Genomic DNA, 15,222 nt, shown 5'->3' on the forward strand with positions numbered 1-15,222 from the left:
CCTTGATCCTAGCTGATCGGGCCAAAGGTGAGCATCTAACTTGAACTGGTTCCATAGTATAAGTATACTCTTTCCTGGGTTGTTTGGGCTGGTCTCCCGATGAGAAGATAGACCTTGGGAGATGTGATTTGTCACGCCCCACGGTAATGGACAAAGTGGGAGAGAAGGTGAGTTTTGGGAGGGAGGTGAATGGAAAGGACACCCAGAGAAATGAAGAGACGGACAAGGAACAGAATTTCCTGAGTTTCTGATGGCTTTCAATCTTCTCCTTCCAGTTTCTTTTGGAAAACTGGTTGCCTTCTTGCCCTTACATTATGTAAACATAGCTATTCTTATATTACGATAAATATATCTTCATTGTGCTGAAACCAGTAAGAGAGAGTTTCTGTTTCTTGCAGTGAAAGTCTTTTTATTTTTGTAATGGCCTCATCTTCTAACTTTTCTCACACGGCTTTGAGAATCTGCTCTCCAGAATCTCCAATGGCTGATGGCTCTTCTGTTTTTCTCCAGCCTCTTATCTATAACCATACCTGAAGTCTAAGACGGGTCTTCAGATTCCTCACTTACAAACTTCCCCTTCCATTTACACAAACCAGGAAATCTTATGGCTTTGAGTCGCCCCTGACATGGCCTGTCAGCGCTTGCAACTGAGAAAATGTAGAAAGGCATAGAGGAAAGAGTCAAACTGAAGTTCAAATTTTGTCCTTACCAGTTACTACGTGGTCTTGCCCATATCACTTATTCTTTCAAAGGCTGTTTCCTCAGCAGCAACCCGCCCCCCCCAACAAAAAACAACAAAAACAAAAACAAAAAACAATCCTGTAGGATTGTATTGGGGGAGGGGGAGCAAATAAGAGAAATTGGCACAGAACTGAAACCTGAACAGGAGCCAGCACTGGGAACACCTGCCCTCAGAGTGGTGCGCACGGACCATGGATCCCTGCGGTCACTTGATTACAGGGCTAGAGGGGCTCGATCTCACAGGTGGTGCCCTTAGTTCGGTGCCGTCCAGCTCCGGGAGTCTTGGGGGCGGCACTTGCCCAGTGGGCGCCGCTTCTTCAGCGGCGCCCCTCATTTCCCCTCGCGGGGCCCTAACGCTGCGGTTGGAGCCAAGAGCGTGGCTTGTGGGCGCAGCGCGAGGGGCCCCCCCGCGGCCCCCTGCACGGCGGGGGGCCTCCAAGTTCTGCTGAGCGCAGGCTCCCAGGACGCTGTCAGGGCGTGAGATGCGGAGCGGGTGGCGGGGGAGAGAGCTGACTCAGGCCAAGCTCTTCCTGCCTGGTGCTCTGACCACGGATCTGGGCCTTTCCCTGATTCCCTGGCCGCCTCCGCAGAGACCTCCCCATCAAACAGATGTCCTCATATCCCCTTTTCTGCTAGGTTGGGGTCCCCGAAAGTCTTTCAACCCTTAATCTCGACGCAGTGTAGCGGAAACAGTACTGGTCCGTAAACCTGGGCCTTGGTCCTTAACTCTCCTATTAGATACATGGATGCTTGCGGCAAAATAGTTATCTTCCCTGTTCTTTAGATTGTTTTTCTGCACCCTGAAATAATCTATGTTCTGTGTACCTCCCACATGTACGAAATCGTGTAATACAAGCTTCAAATTTGTTGTCATCAGCTCCCAACGGCTAATATATTGGAATCCTAATTTGAGCGCCAACTCCTTGAGGCCAGGTGCCATTTATAACCTTATTTATTTATTTATTTATTTATTTATTTATTTATTTATTTATTCATTTATTTATTTATTTATTTATACTTCTATTTTTTGAGGAGAGAGCTCACACATGCTAGCACAGGAGAAGGGCAGAGGGAAGGAGAGTATCCAACAGGCTCCACACTCAGCCTGGAGCCTGCTGTGGGGCTCGATCCCAGGACCCTGGGATCCTGACCTGAGCTGAAATCAAGAGTCCCACGCCCAACCAACTGAGCCACCCAGGCGTCCCAGGAATATTTAATTTTTTAGTCAAAATAATACAAATGTGGCTTGGAAGTACTAGAAATTATGTTTAAGTGTTAATTGTAGGGGCTAGAAATACATCATTGTTACTTTAAGCTATTATGGTTAAAACAACTGTATTTTTGTTTGTTTGTACCACTTGCCAATGTCTTTCTTTACTTTCCAACATTTGATTTGCTCCTTGTTCTCTTTGGGCTCCTGTGGACTCCCTTCCATGGCCTTATGTTTTGGTCTTAAATGATATTCTTCCCTAGGGTCCCTTCTATTTTCATTCTCTTCAGAAACTACAATTAGAAAGATCCTTGAACTAAACTTACCAATTTCGCTTACAAACTTTGAGGGGTTTTGTTTGTTTGACTAATTCTGTGATTTGGTTTCTTAATTCTGATTTTAAGGGCCTTTATAGAAGGCTTGGGATCTCTAAGATATCATCTGGCTACTACTTTATAAAGTTTTATACCTGGTTTCTTGTGGACATTTGGATTGCTGGACCTGGGTTTCTCAATGGGACATGACATTTGCACATATAGAGTGGACCACAATCTTGCCTCAAGATCATGAAGATATTCACCTATATTAAAATCTAAAAGCTTATTGTATTATCTTTTTTAAAAATTGTGGTACAATATATGTAACATTTATCACTTAAAGCATTTGTAAGTGTACAATTCAGTGACATTAAATATGTTCCCAATGCTATATACCCATCACCATTACCTGCAGCCAAAACTTTTTCATCGTACCCAACATAAATTCCATATCCATTAAAATATAACTTCCCCTCTTCTTTCCTAGTGCCTGGTAACATCTATTCTGCTTTCTGCCTTTATTATTTTGACTATTCTAGGTACCTCTTACGATTGGAATCATACAATATTTACCCCTCTACGTCTAAATACTTAACTATGCACAATGTTCTCAAGGTTCATTCATGCTGTGGCATACAGCAGAATTTCACTCCTTTGTAAAACTAAATTGTTACTTCATTGGATGTACAGACCACATGTTGTTTACCCATTCGTCTGTTGATGAATATTTAGGTTGTTTCCATGTTTGGCCTACTGCGAATCATGTTGCTTTGAACATTGGTTTATATGTATCTGTTTGAGTCCCTGCTTTCAATTTCTTGGGATATACACCTAAAAGTGGTGTTGCTGGAATGTATGGTAATGCTATGTTTAATTTTTTTGTTTAATTCCACTGCTTTCCAGAGACTACATTTTATATTTCCACCAGCACAGCACAAGTGTTCCAACTCTCTACATACTCACCAACATTTGTTATTTTATTTTAAAAAATAGCCATTCTAGTGTGTGTGAAGCAGTATATCATTGTAGTTTTGATTTGTATTTTACTAATGGCTGGTGATGTTAAACATATTTGCATATGCTTATTGGCCATCTGTACCTTTTTTGGAGGAGTTTTTATTAATCCGTTGCCCATTTTTTAATGTTTTGTTGTTGAGTCGTAGGACTTTTTATATATCCTGAATAGTAATCTCTTGTCATATATATGATTAGCAAATATTTTCTCCCATTCTGTAGGTTGTTTTTCTTCCCCACTTTTTGGTAGTGTCCTTTGATGCACAAAAAGATTTTAATTTTGATGTAGTTCAATTTATCTATTTTTTCTTCTGTTGTCTGTGCTTTTGGTGTCATACCCATAAAATTGTTGAAAAATCTGTCATGAAAATTTTCCACAATATTTTTTCCTAAGAATTTTATAGGTTTAGCTCTTAAGCTTAAGTCTTATTCTACCTTGAGTTAATTTTTGTATATAAGGGTCCAACTTCATTCTTTTGCATGTGAATATCCAGTTTTCCCAGTACCATTTGTTAAAGAAATCCTGTCCTTTCCCCATTGGATGGTCTTGGCAACCTTGTCAAAAATCAATTGGCTGAATATGTGAGGATTTATTTCCGTCGGTCTATTCTATTCCATCGGTCTATGTCTATCTTAATGCTGGTACCACACTATTTTAATTCCTAAGCCAAAATGGCATAAATCAAAGAAACAGTTACCACTCACTCATATGGAAAACATTTTGAATGTTCCAGACCCCCAAAATAACCTCTTAGGCTTTTCTGACAACTTAGGATACATCTTGCTAATGGATACACAAAATAAATCAAGATAAAGCACAGATGCTCACAGACACAATTCAAAGTGACGGTGGCTTGATGCTGAGATGCTAAGTATAGTTCTCTGGGGAAGGAACATGGCAGAACTTCTGTTGCTGCTCAGGATGCACAATGTCTCTATAATGGCTCACTGCAAAACAAATGCTAAACATTATTTTCACTTTTTGTCCTTTTTTGTTAAAGTATAAACCAAACTAAAACCTTTGGATTTCTTTCAGTTAGTGAAAACAGGCACTAATGTAGATCTCTTATAAAAGCAAACTGACAAAACATGGACTTTTGAAAAGTAGGGGATACAAGTATAATTTCAATTAACTTATAATCAGAAAGTGTGATGCCTTCACTTTGTTTTTCTTTCTCAAGATGGCTTTAGCTATTTGTGGTCTTTTGTGATTCCATATGAATTTTAGGATAGTTTTTTCTATTTCTTAGAAAAATACCATTGGAATTTTTATGGATTGCATTGAATCTGTAGATCTCTTTAGGTAGTATGGAAAAAAAATATATTTTCAGTTTTATTTGAGAGAGAGCATGCACAAACCGGGGAGACGGGCCGAGGGAGAGAGAGAATCTTAAGCAGGCTCCACGCTCAGCACAGAGCTCAAGACAGGGGCTTGATTCCATGACCTTGGGATCATGACCTAAGCTAAAATCAAGAGTCTGACGTTCAATGGACTGAGCCACCCAGGCACCCCAATAGTATGGATATTTGTAAACACTATTAATTCTTCTCTTCCAAGAACACGGGGTATCTTTTCATTTATTTGTGTCTTCTTCAGTGTTAATGTTTTCAGTGTACAAATCTTTCAGCATCTTGGTTAAATTTATTCCTAAGTATTTTGTTTTTAATGCTATTGTGAATGGAATTCTCATTTCTCTTTCAGTTAGTTCATTGTTAATGCAAAAATGCAACGATTTTTTTAAATTCCCCTAGAGACTTCTTGTTTGACCTGTGGCTTAGTTAGAAGTGTGATGTTTACTATCCTTTCTTTCCTCTGCAAAGTTACTATACTGACTTCCAAAAGGTCTTTTACTTGCTTTGATCTTTAAGCAAATTGAATCCTGAAGTATATAATACTTGGTGCTTGGTATTTTTGTTCAATATTAATCGATTCTATTATTGATGAGTATTTGGATTTGGAATTTTAGATTTTTTTCAGTTGGGCTTTGGAATTCTGATTCTATGATTATTCTATGAATCTCTTGTCTTTTGTTGAACATATGTACTAATTTTCAGGCTATAAACCTAGGAATGGAGTTTCTAGTATTAGATATTCTTAAACTGTTATCACAAGTGGTTGTAACAATTTATATGTTTCTAAAAGCTGGGTATATAAGTTACAGGTTCTCTACATGATCCAAAAGAGTTGATTCTATCATTCTTTTTAAATATGTTTTTGCCATCCAGGTGGGTGGATACTATCATGTTTTATTCAATCCTATACTCTGATTTTTTGTCTGCTTGTTCCATCAATTATTGAGAAAAGTTATGAAAATTTTCCCAGTATAATCATGGATGGTCCATTCATTATTTTAGTTCAACATTTGCTTTATGTATTTTAATGATGTGTCATTATTTACATACAAATGTAGAATTATGTCTTCCTGATGGATTGACACTTTTGATGAAATTTCCTTTTCATCTTAAGAATTTTTTTGCTTTAATATTTACCCTAATACTAGTTTGTCTTCCTTTGTTCTATTTCTTTTCTTTCCTTTCTTGCCTTCTTTCAGATTTCTCACATTTTTATTTGTTTTATAAACTATTAGGTTGCTATACAGTCTTTTATTATTCTTTTTTTTTTTAAATGTTTTTATTTATTTTTGAGACAGAGAGAGACAGAGCATGAGCAGGGGAGGGGCAGAGAGAGACACACAGAATCTGAAGCAGGCTCCAGGCTCTGAGCTGTCAGCACAGAGCCTGATGCGGGGCTCAAACTCATGGACTGTGAGATCATGACCTGAGCTGAAGTCGGACACTTAACCGACTGAGCCACCCAGGCGCCCCTTATTATTCTTTAAGTGATTACAATATCCACTCTCCCTGAACTTATTAAGGACTGTTATAAATCAGTTCTTTACTGTTTTCCAGACAAGGCAAAGACCCTAGAACATATTAACTCACTCATCACCTGTATTGTGCTATTTAAGTTCTCTTTTAAATATATTTTAGTATGCCTAGAAATTATTTATACGGTCACCTTCATTAATCTTTATTCAGATATTTATGCTATTTCATATTTACTTTTCCCCTTCCTATTTCTTTAAGTTTCCATGTGGGAGCCTTTCCCTTTTGTCTTAAGAACACTTACTGAACTTTCAAATCAATGCTGATGACTTTTGGCATTTGTTAACAAATCGGCTACTATTCTCTTTTGTTGCTGTTCTTTAAAGGTAAAATGTCTTTTAGCCTTGTTTACTTTAAGACTGCTCTCTCTGTGCAGTACAGAAGCTTTTTGTCTTGATGAGGTCCCAATAGTTCATTTTTGCTTTATATTGCCTTGCCTTTGGAGATGTGTTGAGTAAGAAATTGCTGTGGGTGAGGTCAAAGAGGTTTTTTCCTGCTTTCTCCTCTAGGGTTTTGATGGTTTCCTGTCTCACCTATTTCAGGTCCTTCATCCATTTTGAGTTTATTTTTGTGTATGGTGTAAGAAAGTGGTCTAGTTTCATTCTTCTGCCGATGGAATGGGAAAAGATATTTGCAAATATCATATCGGATAAAGGTCTTGTATCTAAAATCTATAAAGAACTCACCAAACTCCACACCCAAAAAAACAAATAATCCAGTGAAGAAATGGGCAGAAGACATGAATAGATACTTTTCCAAAGAAGACATCCAGATGGCCAACAGACACATGGAAAGATGCTCAACATCACTCATCATCAGGGAAATACAGATCAAAACCACACTAAGATACCTGCCTGTCAGAGTGGCTAAAATGAACAAATCAGGAGACTATAGATGCTGGTGAGGATGTGGAGAAACAGGAACCCTCTTGCCCTGTTGGTGGGAATGCAAACTGGTGCAGCCGCTCTGGAAAACAGTGTGGAGGTTCCTCAAAAAAATTAAAAATAGATCCACCCTATGACCCAGCAATAGCATTGCTAGGAATCTACCTAAGGGATACAGGAGTGCTGATGCATAAGGGCACATATACCCCAATGTTTAACAGTGCTCTCAACAATAGCCAAATTATGGAAAGAGCCTAAATGTCCATCAACTGACGAATGGATAAAGAAGATGTGGTTTATATATACAATGGAATACTACTTGGCAATGAGAAAGAATGAAGTATGGCCATTTGCTGCAACGTGGATGGAACTGGAGGATATTTTGCTAAGTGAAATAAGTCAGGCAGAGAAAGACAGATACCATATGTTTTCACTCATATGTGGATCTTGAGAAACTTAACAGAAGACCATGGAGGAGGGGAAGGGGAAAAAATAGTTACAGAGAGGGAGGGATGCAAACCATAAGAGACCTTATCTTAAGGACTGAGAACAAACTAAGCATTGATGGGGTATGGGGGAGAGGGGAAAGTGGGTGATGGGCATGGAAGAGGGCACTTGTGATGAGCACTGGGTGTTGTATGGAAACTAGTTTGACAATAAATTATGTTAAAAAAAAAAAAAAAAAAGACCGTTCTCTCTGTGGCTGTTTTTATGCAGTTTTACTATGATGTGTCCTTAGATGTACGTTTCTTTGTATTTACTAAGTTTAGGATTATAACCCTTCTTGAATCTATGATTTGATATTTTCTTACATTATTCATTTTTTAATGTTTATTTTTCAGAGAGAGAGAGAGAGACAGAGCGTGAGTGGGGGATTGGCAAAGAGAGAGGGAGACACAGAATCTGAAGCAGGCTCCAGGCTCTGAGCTGTCAGCACAGAGCCCGATGTGAGGCTTGAACCCACGGACCATGACTTATTTGCTTTTATCTCTACTCTCCTGAAATTCTAAATACACGGTATTAGAATTTTTCATCAGTGCCATAGGTCTCTTACTCTTCCCACTCCCCACATTGCATTTTCGATCATTTTATCAATGCTTTAGTCTGATTTTTCCTTCTACTTTTTCTTTTATCTCACTGATTTCCTTATCAGCTATGTTTTTTTAAAAATTTTTTTTAATGTTTATTTATTTTTGAGAGAGAGAGAGATTGCTAGCTGGGGGGAGGGGGGGGCGGAAGTGGGGGAGACAGAGAGGGAGACACAGAATCCGAAGCAGCCTCCAGGCTCTGTCAGCACAGAGCCCGACGTGGGGCTCGGACTCACGAACTGCAAGATCATGACCTGAGCTGAAGTCGGACGCTTAACCGACTTCCAGGCGCCCCTCCTTATCAGTTATGTTTAATAGCTGTTACATTCACATATTTAGATCTTAATTTGTTATGTCATTTCTCATTTCTATTTCATTTTTATAATTTTCATTTCTCTCCTGAAATCTTACTTAAGATTTTATAATTCTGTTATTTGGATCTATTGTGGGCCTGTGGTTTCTCTTGGATTTCAGTTAATTTTTTAAATTGTTTTTTTAAAAAAAAATTTTAATGTTTATTTATTTTTGAGAGAGAGAGAGAGAGATAGAGCATGAGCAGGAGAGGGGCAGAGAGTGAGGGAGACACAGAATCTGAAGCAGACTCCAGGCTGTGAGCTGTCAGCACAGAGCCCAACATGGGGCTGGAACTCACAGACTGTGAGATCATGACCTGAGCTGAAGTCGGACGCTTAACCAACTAAGCCACCCAGGTGCCCCTTTAAATTCTGGCTTTGATTGAACCCCCATTGTGTATGCAAAACCTTAGTGATAACTTGATGCTCAGGATAATGCTATTTTCCTCTTGAAATCTTTGCTTTGGTAGAGTGTTAGATTTAGAGAAGCTCGCTTTAGTACAATCTGTAACTGAGCTGGTTGGGTCTCGGCATCGGTCTGTGAGAGGGATGGCCCGCCTTTGCTCACTTTCACTGTTAGGATATAGCCCTTGTAGGGAACACGACAGAGAATTCTGGATGTTTATGAGTTTCTCACTTTTCAGTGAGCCTGAGCTCCAAGTACTTGTCTCCACAACCCAAAAGAACACTGGAAACTCCTCTCAGCTTCTTAACCTCTCATTTGCTGTTTGTGATTCAGAAAATGCATCTGCGGAAAAGCTATGCCAAAAGCTTGTATTGTGCCTTGTTTGCAACTCTGGAATCTTAGCTCCTTAAATCCAATCTCCCTAAATCCTAGATCTCAGGTTATCTTCGAACAGATGGTGTTTAAAAATTGTGGCTTGCCTTTGTTGCGTTCTTTGTAGGATGTTTGGGCTGCAAGAACCTAGTCCTTAATTGCTGAAAATGGAAACTCTCATTTTCATATTTTTAGCTACTACCAAAATCAATCTCTATAGTGAGCTTTCATTCAACTCCTAGGTATGTATTTTCAACTGTCTAATAGATCTCTCTACTTTAATGTCTCATAGTTATCTTAAATTCAATTTATCCAAAAATAGAATTTGTCATATTATTGAAGCCTGCTGTGTCTTTTACATTTTGTATCACTCAATCCAGAAACTGGTGGGGGGGGGGGGGTGGGTTATTTTAGATTCTTTTTTTCCTTCATCACCTATGTTTAATCAGTCATTATAGCTAAAACTTACCCTCTTTTTCATTACTTTTCTGAATCATTGCAATAGTTATCCATTACTCCCTCCCACACTCTAGCCGTTCTTATCAAATTTAACCTTTCTAATGCATTTCTCCCTATTCAATACTTTTTCCTCAAAAATAAATCCAAGCCTGTCATTCCCTACTTAAAAACTCTTCAATGGCTTCCCACTATATTCAAGATACAGTTCAATACAATACAGTCATCAATCTTTGATGATTTGTCTTAGTATCTGGCCTTTTCTTCCCTCTCCAACTTTCACTCGAACTGCTCCTTCTTGTCATTGTGTTTTAATTATATTTTAGTTATTAGAATATACTATGATCGTTCTCACATTTTGGTTTTTGCACTAGCTACTCTCATTTGAAATGTCTTCCCACCTTCCAATCTGCTTCATCAACTACAATTAACCCCCCTGCTCAGAGGCCATATCCTTCATAAAGCTTTATTTCCTCTTATATCCCAACAGAAGGATCATTATCTCTTCTGTGCCACTTCATTTGTTTCATACTTCTGTATATATATATATATATATATATATATATATATATATATATATCACACTGCATAGTCTTGATTTGTTACCTGTTTGTTTCTTCCCCTAAAACAAAAAAACAAAAAACTCTTCGTGGTGAGGTCCCTTATTAGTCTTTGATACTCCTGAGTTTAATATAATCATTAGCACACGGAAGACACTCAATGTGTGTTGAACCGAAATTCTTAGACCCATGAAATCTTTTTATAGCAACCGATGAAACCTTTTGAGACAAGGCCGAAAACCAACAAAAAACGGCAGCACATTTAAAAGAGAGCTACATGAACTCACTGGCATGATTGATTCTGCTGAGCAAGGCTTTCTGAAGTGCTGTTCCCTATTAGAAGAGAGGGGGAATCTGAATTCAGAACAGATTCTTGGGAGATTCTCCTGATTATGAAAAAGCAGCCTGGGGGCGCCTGGGTGGCGCAGTCGGTTAAGCGTCCGACTTCAGCCAGGTCACGATCTCGCGGTCCGTGAGTTCGAGCCCCGCGTCAGGCTCTGGGCTGATGGCTCGGAGCCTGGAGCCTGTTTCCGATTCTGTGTCTCCCTCTCTCTCTGCCCCTCCCCCATTCATGCTCTGTCTCTCTCTGTCCCAAAAATAAAAAAAAAAAAAAAAAAAAAAGAAAAAGCAGCCTGTTCACTTTGAAAAGCAACTGCACAGATGATCAAAGCAATGATGAGAAATAAGAAGCAAGGGAAATGAAAGGGAAGAAAGACAGCAGAGACTTTCAGGGCAGGAAGGAACTTTAATGAGGAGAGAAACAGTCAAAGAGGAACAATGAAGGGACTATGAGTCGGATGACTTTGGATTCATCCTTTGTTCAAGTAGAAGCTAGTTCTGGTAGAAGAAGTCATGCTGAAATGTACTGTTTACTTGTATTTTAAAGTTTTCCTGAGAATGACGTAGTATCACTCACCAAGTCTTTATAGCCTGCCCTCTAGAGACAACCACAGATCTTTTTTATGGTCTCTTACGAAAGCTCTCTTAGGGAGAGGTGACAGCTTCAGAGTTAAGACAGGGTTGACAGGTTCAGAGTACTAGAAAATAATTTTTCCCTCATAATAACGTATTTAAATAGGGAAAAGCTTTCCACTTGGAGCCTACAAAAATATGTGCAGAGAAATTTCTTGAATACCGAGAAGAAAAAATCCAACTTGTTTTGTATTTTCTTTTGCACAACACCTGTGGGCTTTGTAGCAGCTTTTTGTTATACAGAGATATCATTAGGGCCCACAGCAGGTATGAGCACCAGGAAAAATCTCACATTTTTAAGGTTCTTAAAAAGTACTCTCAAATTCCTCTGGGACAGCTGTGAGACTATCTTCATTACGATGACTCTGAAAAAAAAATTAACCTCATGTAAATCATATCGTGCTTCCTAATATCATACATCTAATGACTTAGTTTTAAAAAAATATAAGCAGTACTGATGTTTATAGAGTAAAATGTCAAAGTTCCATTTGTCCTCTTTCTGTCCCATCTCTACTTCAACCCACTCTCTTAATTCCTACTAGACGTTGGTAGGTTTGGCAGACTTCCAGACTTTAACAATAACAAAATATTCTTCTTGAACATGAACAGATGCCAGCACCCCACAAGTTACCTTGTCACGATATTTCCCAATTTTTACCCATTTCTTCCTTCCCAAAGTCACTGTCATTTTGACTTTTAGGTAATTAATCATTTCTTCCTAGTTTTACTAGCTTGCATCCCTCCATAAACATTACAGTTCAGGTTTAGTTTTGCCTGGTTTCAAACGTCATACGAATGGAATCATAAAGCATGCATTCTTTGAGTCTGACTTTCCATACTTAACATTGAATAAATGAGAGTCATCATGTTGTTAAGGGAAGCTACAGTTCATTTTAATTACCACGTAGAATTTTGTTAGAGTAACATTCCTCAATATATTCACCACTCACCCATTTGCACTGTTTCCACCTTGGGACTATTATGAATTAATATTGGTATTTCCCTGGAAGTATACCTTAGTACATCCCCACACACATTTCTGCTGGATACGTACTAAGAACTAAAATTACCGATAGGGTATATACACCTTAACTTTCCATAATAATGCCCCAAAAGTTTTCAAAGTCGTTGTAATATTTTATATTCCAAGTAGGAGTGAAAGATTTCTTTTACCCATAGTCATTATCATTAGTTAGAATTGTATTTTGAAATGTAATCATTCTGTTAGGAAATTAATATCTCAGTGCAGTTTTAGTTTAATCTTATTACTGAAATGGTTGGATTTATGTCTAATACCTTGCTATTTCTTTTCTTTTTTTTTTTTTTTTTTTTTTTTAATTTTTTTCAACGTTTTTTATTTATTTTTGGGACAGAGAGAGACAGAGCATGAACGGGGGAGGGGCAGAGAGAGAGGGAGACACAGAATCGGAAACAGGCTCCAGGCTCTGAGCTGTCAGCCCAGAGCCCGACGCGGGGCTCGAACTCACGGACCGCGAGATCGTGACCTGGCTGAAGTCGGACGCTTAACCGACTGCGCCACCCAGGCGCCCCGCTATTTCTTTTCTATAGGTCTTGTGTCTTTTATGTTCCTCCCTTACCTATTAGTACTTTCTATATATTATCTTAATTTTTTGTTGATCTTATTTCCTTATAATTTTTCAGTGTTCTTACTCATTAGTCTAGGACTTCCCATGTGCATCTTAATTTACCAGTGTTTCAGATGAATGCTAATTTAATTCCAGTAAAATATAGAAACTTTGTTCTCGTATAGCTCTATTCCTTCCACCTTCCTTTGTGTTATTATTGTCATATTACACCTACATGTCATATAGTCAACAATACAGTGTTATAATTATTGACTTTGTAAACTTATTTCTTAAAATTTCAGAAAAAAAGGAGAAAATATGTATCTATAGAACAGGGATTGGCAAATTATGGCATATGGACCAAATTTGGCCCACTGCCTGTTTTGGAAAGTTTTACTGGAATAAAGCCATATCCATTCATTCATATATTGCCTATGGCTGCTTTAATGCTACAAGTTAGAGCTGAGTCATTGGGAATTAAGGTTGATAATCACATGACTTGAAAAAAAGATTATTTTCGATTGTCTGGGTGAGTTCAATGCAATTTACGCAATTGTCTTTTAAATCAGTTAAGAGAAGCACAAAAGATATATTTATATTGTTTTTATAGTCATCTGCGTAATTACCTTTACCTGATGCTCTTTATTTCTTCAGGTGTTGAGTGCCATCTGATATTACCTTCTTTTAGACCAAAGAATTTCCTATAGTGTCTAAGGCAGTTCTCCTAGCCACACATTCTCTTTGTTCATCTGTGTATGTCTTTATTTCACCTTCATTTCTGAATGGATAGTTAAAGGATATAGAGTTCATGCTTGACTGTTTTTTCCTCCAACACTTTAATATGCCATCTCACTACCTTCAGGCCTCTGTTGTTTCTATTTTTTTTTTTTTTTAATGTTTATTTTTGAGAGAGAGAGAGAGAGAGAGAGAGAGAGAGATGGAGTGTGAGTGGGGGAGGGGCAGAGAGCGAAGGAGACACAGAATCAGAAGCAGGCTCCAGGCTCTGAGCTGTCAGCACAGAGCCCCATGTGGGGCTCGAACTCACAAACCGTGAAATCATGACCTGAGCTGAAAAGTCAGAAGCTTAACCGACTGAGCCACCCCGGCGCCCCAGGCCTCCATTGTTTCTGATGAGAAGTCAGCTGTTAACCTTATAGTGGTTCTATTGTATATGAAATCAATTTTTCTCTTGCTGCTTTTAAGATTTTCTCTCCTTTTAAAATAAGTTTGGGTCTCAGGTGTCTAGGAGTGAATCTCTTTGTGATTATTCTAAGTGGATATTATTAAGCTTCTTACATATATAGAATAATACTTTTCATCAAATTTAGGAAAATTTTGGCCATTATTTCTTCAAGATTTTTTCCTGTTCCTCCACTTTCTGGGATTCTCATTATGCATATGTTGGTGTACTAGATGGTGTCCCATAGATCTCTGGGGCTCTATTAAATTTTCTTATTATTTCCTGTTCTTCAGATTGGATGATCTATATTGTTCTATCATGTTTGCTGATTTTGTCTTCTGTCAGAGATCTGCTCTTCAGTCCCTCTAGTGAGTTTTTCATTTCAGTAACAGTGTATTTCTAAACTCCAGAATTTCCATTTGGTTCTTTTTAAAAATTAGTATTTCTTTCATTTATATCATTGTTTATTAAAAATTAATAGCTTTATATAAAGAACTGTACATATTTGATGCAATTATATGAATTTAGGTGCAATTAGATGAATTTAGACATACACAAATACCATGATACCATATGACTACAATCAAGGTAATAGACATTAAGACTCTTATTTGATGAGTCATCATTTTTAATATTAATATGTTAACTAACATATTAGTCAACCTGTTTTTCTTTAGTTCTTTAAACTCTTTCTTTGTGAAGCCCATCATTTGTCATTCTCTTCCTCCCTAAGACTGTATCTATTGACTGCTTTTTTTCAAGGGTGTCACTATTTCCTGTTTTTTGCATGTCATATTTTTTTTTGTTGTTGTTGAAAAGTGGATATTTTACATAATATATTGTAGCTACTCTGGATTCTGATTCCCTTATCTTCTCCCCAAGAGTGGTTGTTATTGCTGCCTTTTGTGACTTGCCTGTATCAATTTTGTGGAGTCTGTGTCCCTTGAAGTATATAGCCTCTGATATATCAATCTACTTACTTTTTTCATTTTTTTCATTTATGTTTTTAATCTTAAGACTGGTTTAATGGGGTTCTTCCTTGGTCAGGATAGGTGGTCAGCCAATCAGTGATCAGAGGTGTGCTTAAACACCTTGTGATGTGCTGTACTGTGTCTCCCTAAAGTTTATATATTAAAGTCCTAACTCCTAGTGCCCCAGAATGTGACTGTATTTGAAGACAGTCTTTAAAGCAGTAAT

The 15,222-nt window shown here is 38.0% G+C and overlaps 1 protein-coding gene across 15 annotated transcripts in view; it reads right to left on the reverse strand.

Annotated features, from left to right (window-relative positions):
* The window catches only part of MS4A13 (membrane spanning 4-domains A13), a 58,318-nt gene that overhangs the window by 26,601 nt on the left and 16,495 nt on the right, over positions 1–15,222 (reverse strand). For 10 of the 15 annotated variants that reach the window (XR_002071374.2, XR_002071375.2, XR_002071377.2 and 7 more), the window contains one exon: positions 11,552–11,624. Coding sequence is in view for 1 of the 15 variants with exons in the window: in XM_019414533.2 (XP_019270078.2) it covers positions 11,565–11,624 (60 nt within the window). In the remaining 14 variants the exon portion in view is untranslated. Of the gene's footprint in view, positions 1–709; positions 1,115–11,012; positions 11,625–15,222 lie in introns of those variants that run through there. The other 5 variants (XM_019414534.2, XM_019414537.2, XM_019414536.2 and 2 more) reach the window with 2 other exon arrangements.

This window comes from Panthera pardus, unplaced genomic scaffold (assembly GCF_024362965.1).
Source record: "Panthera pardus isolate Hobbes unplaced genomic scaffold, ASM2436296v1 HiC_scaffold_12, whole genome shotgun sequence".
In the NCBI taxonomy this organism is placed as follows: Eukaryota; Metazoa; Chordata; class Mammalia; order Carnivora; family Felidae; genus Panthera; species Panthera pardus.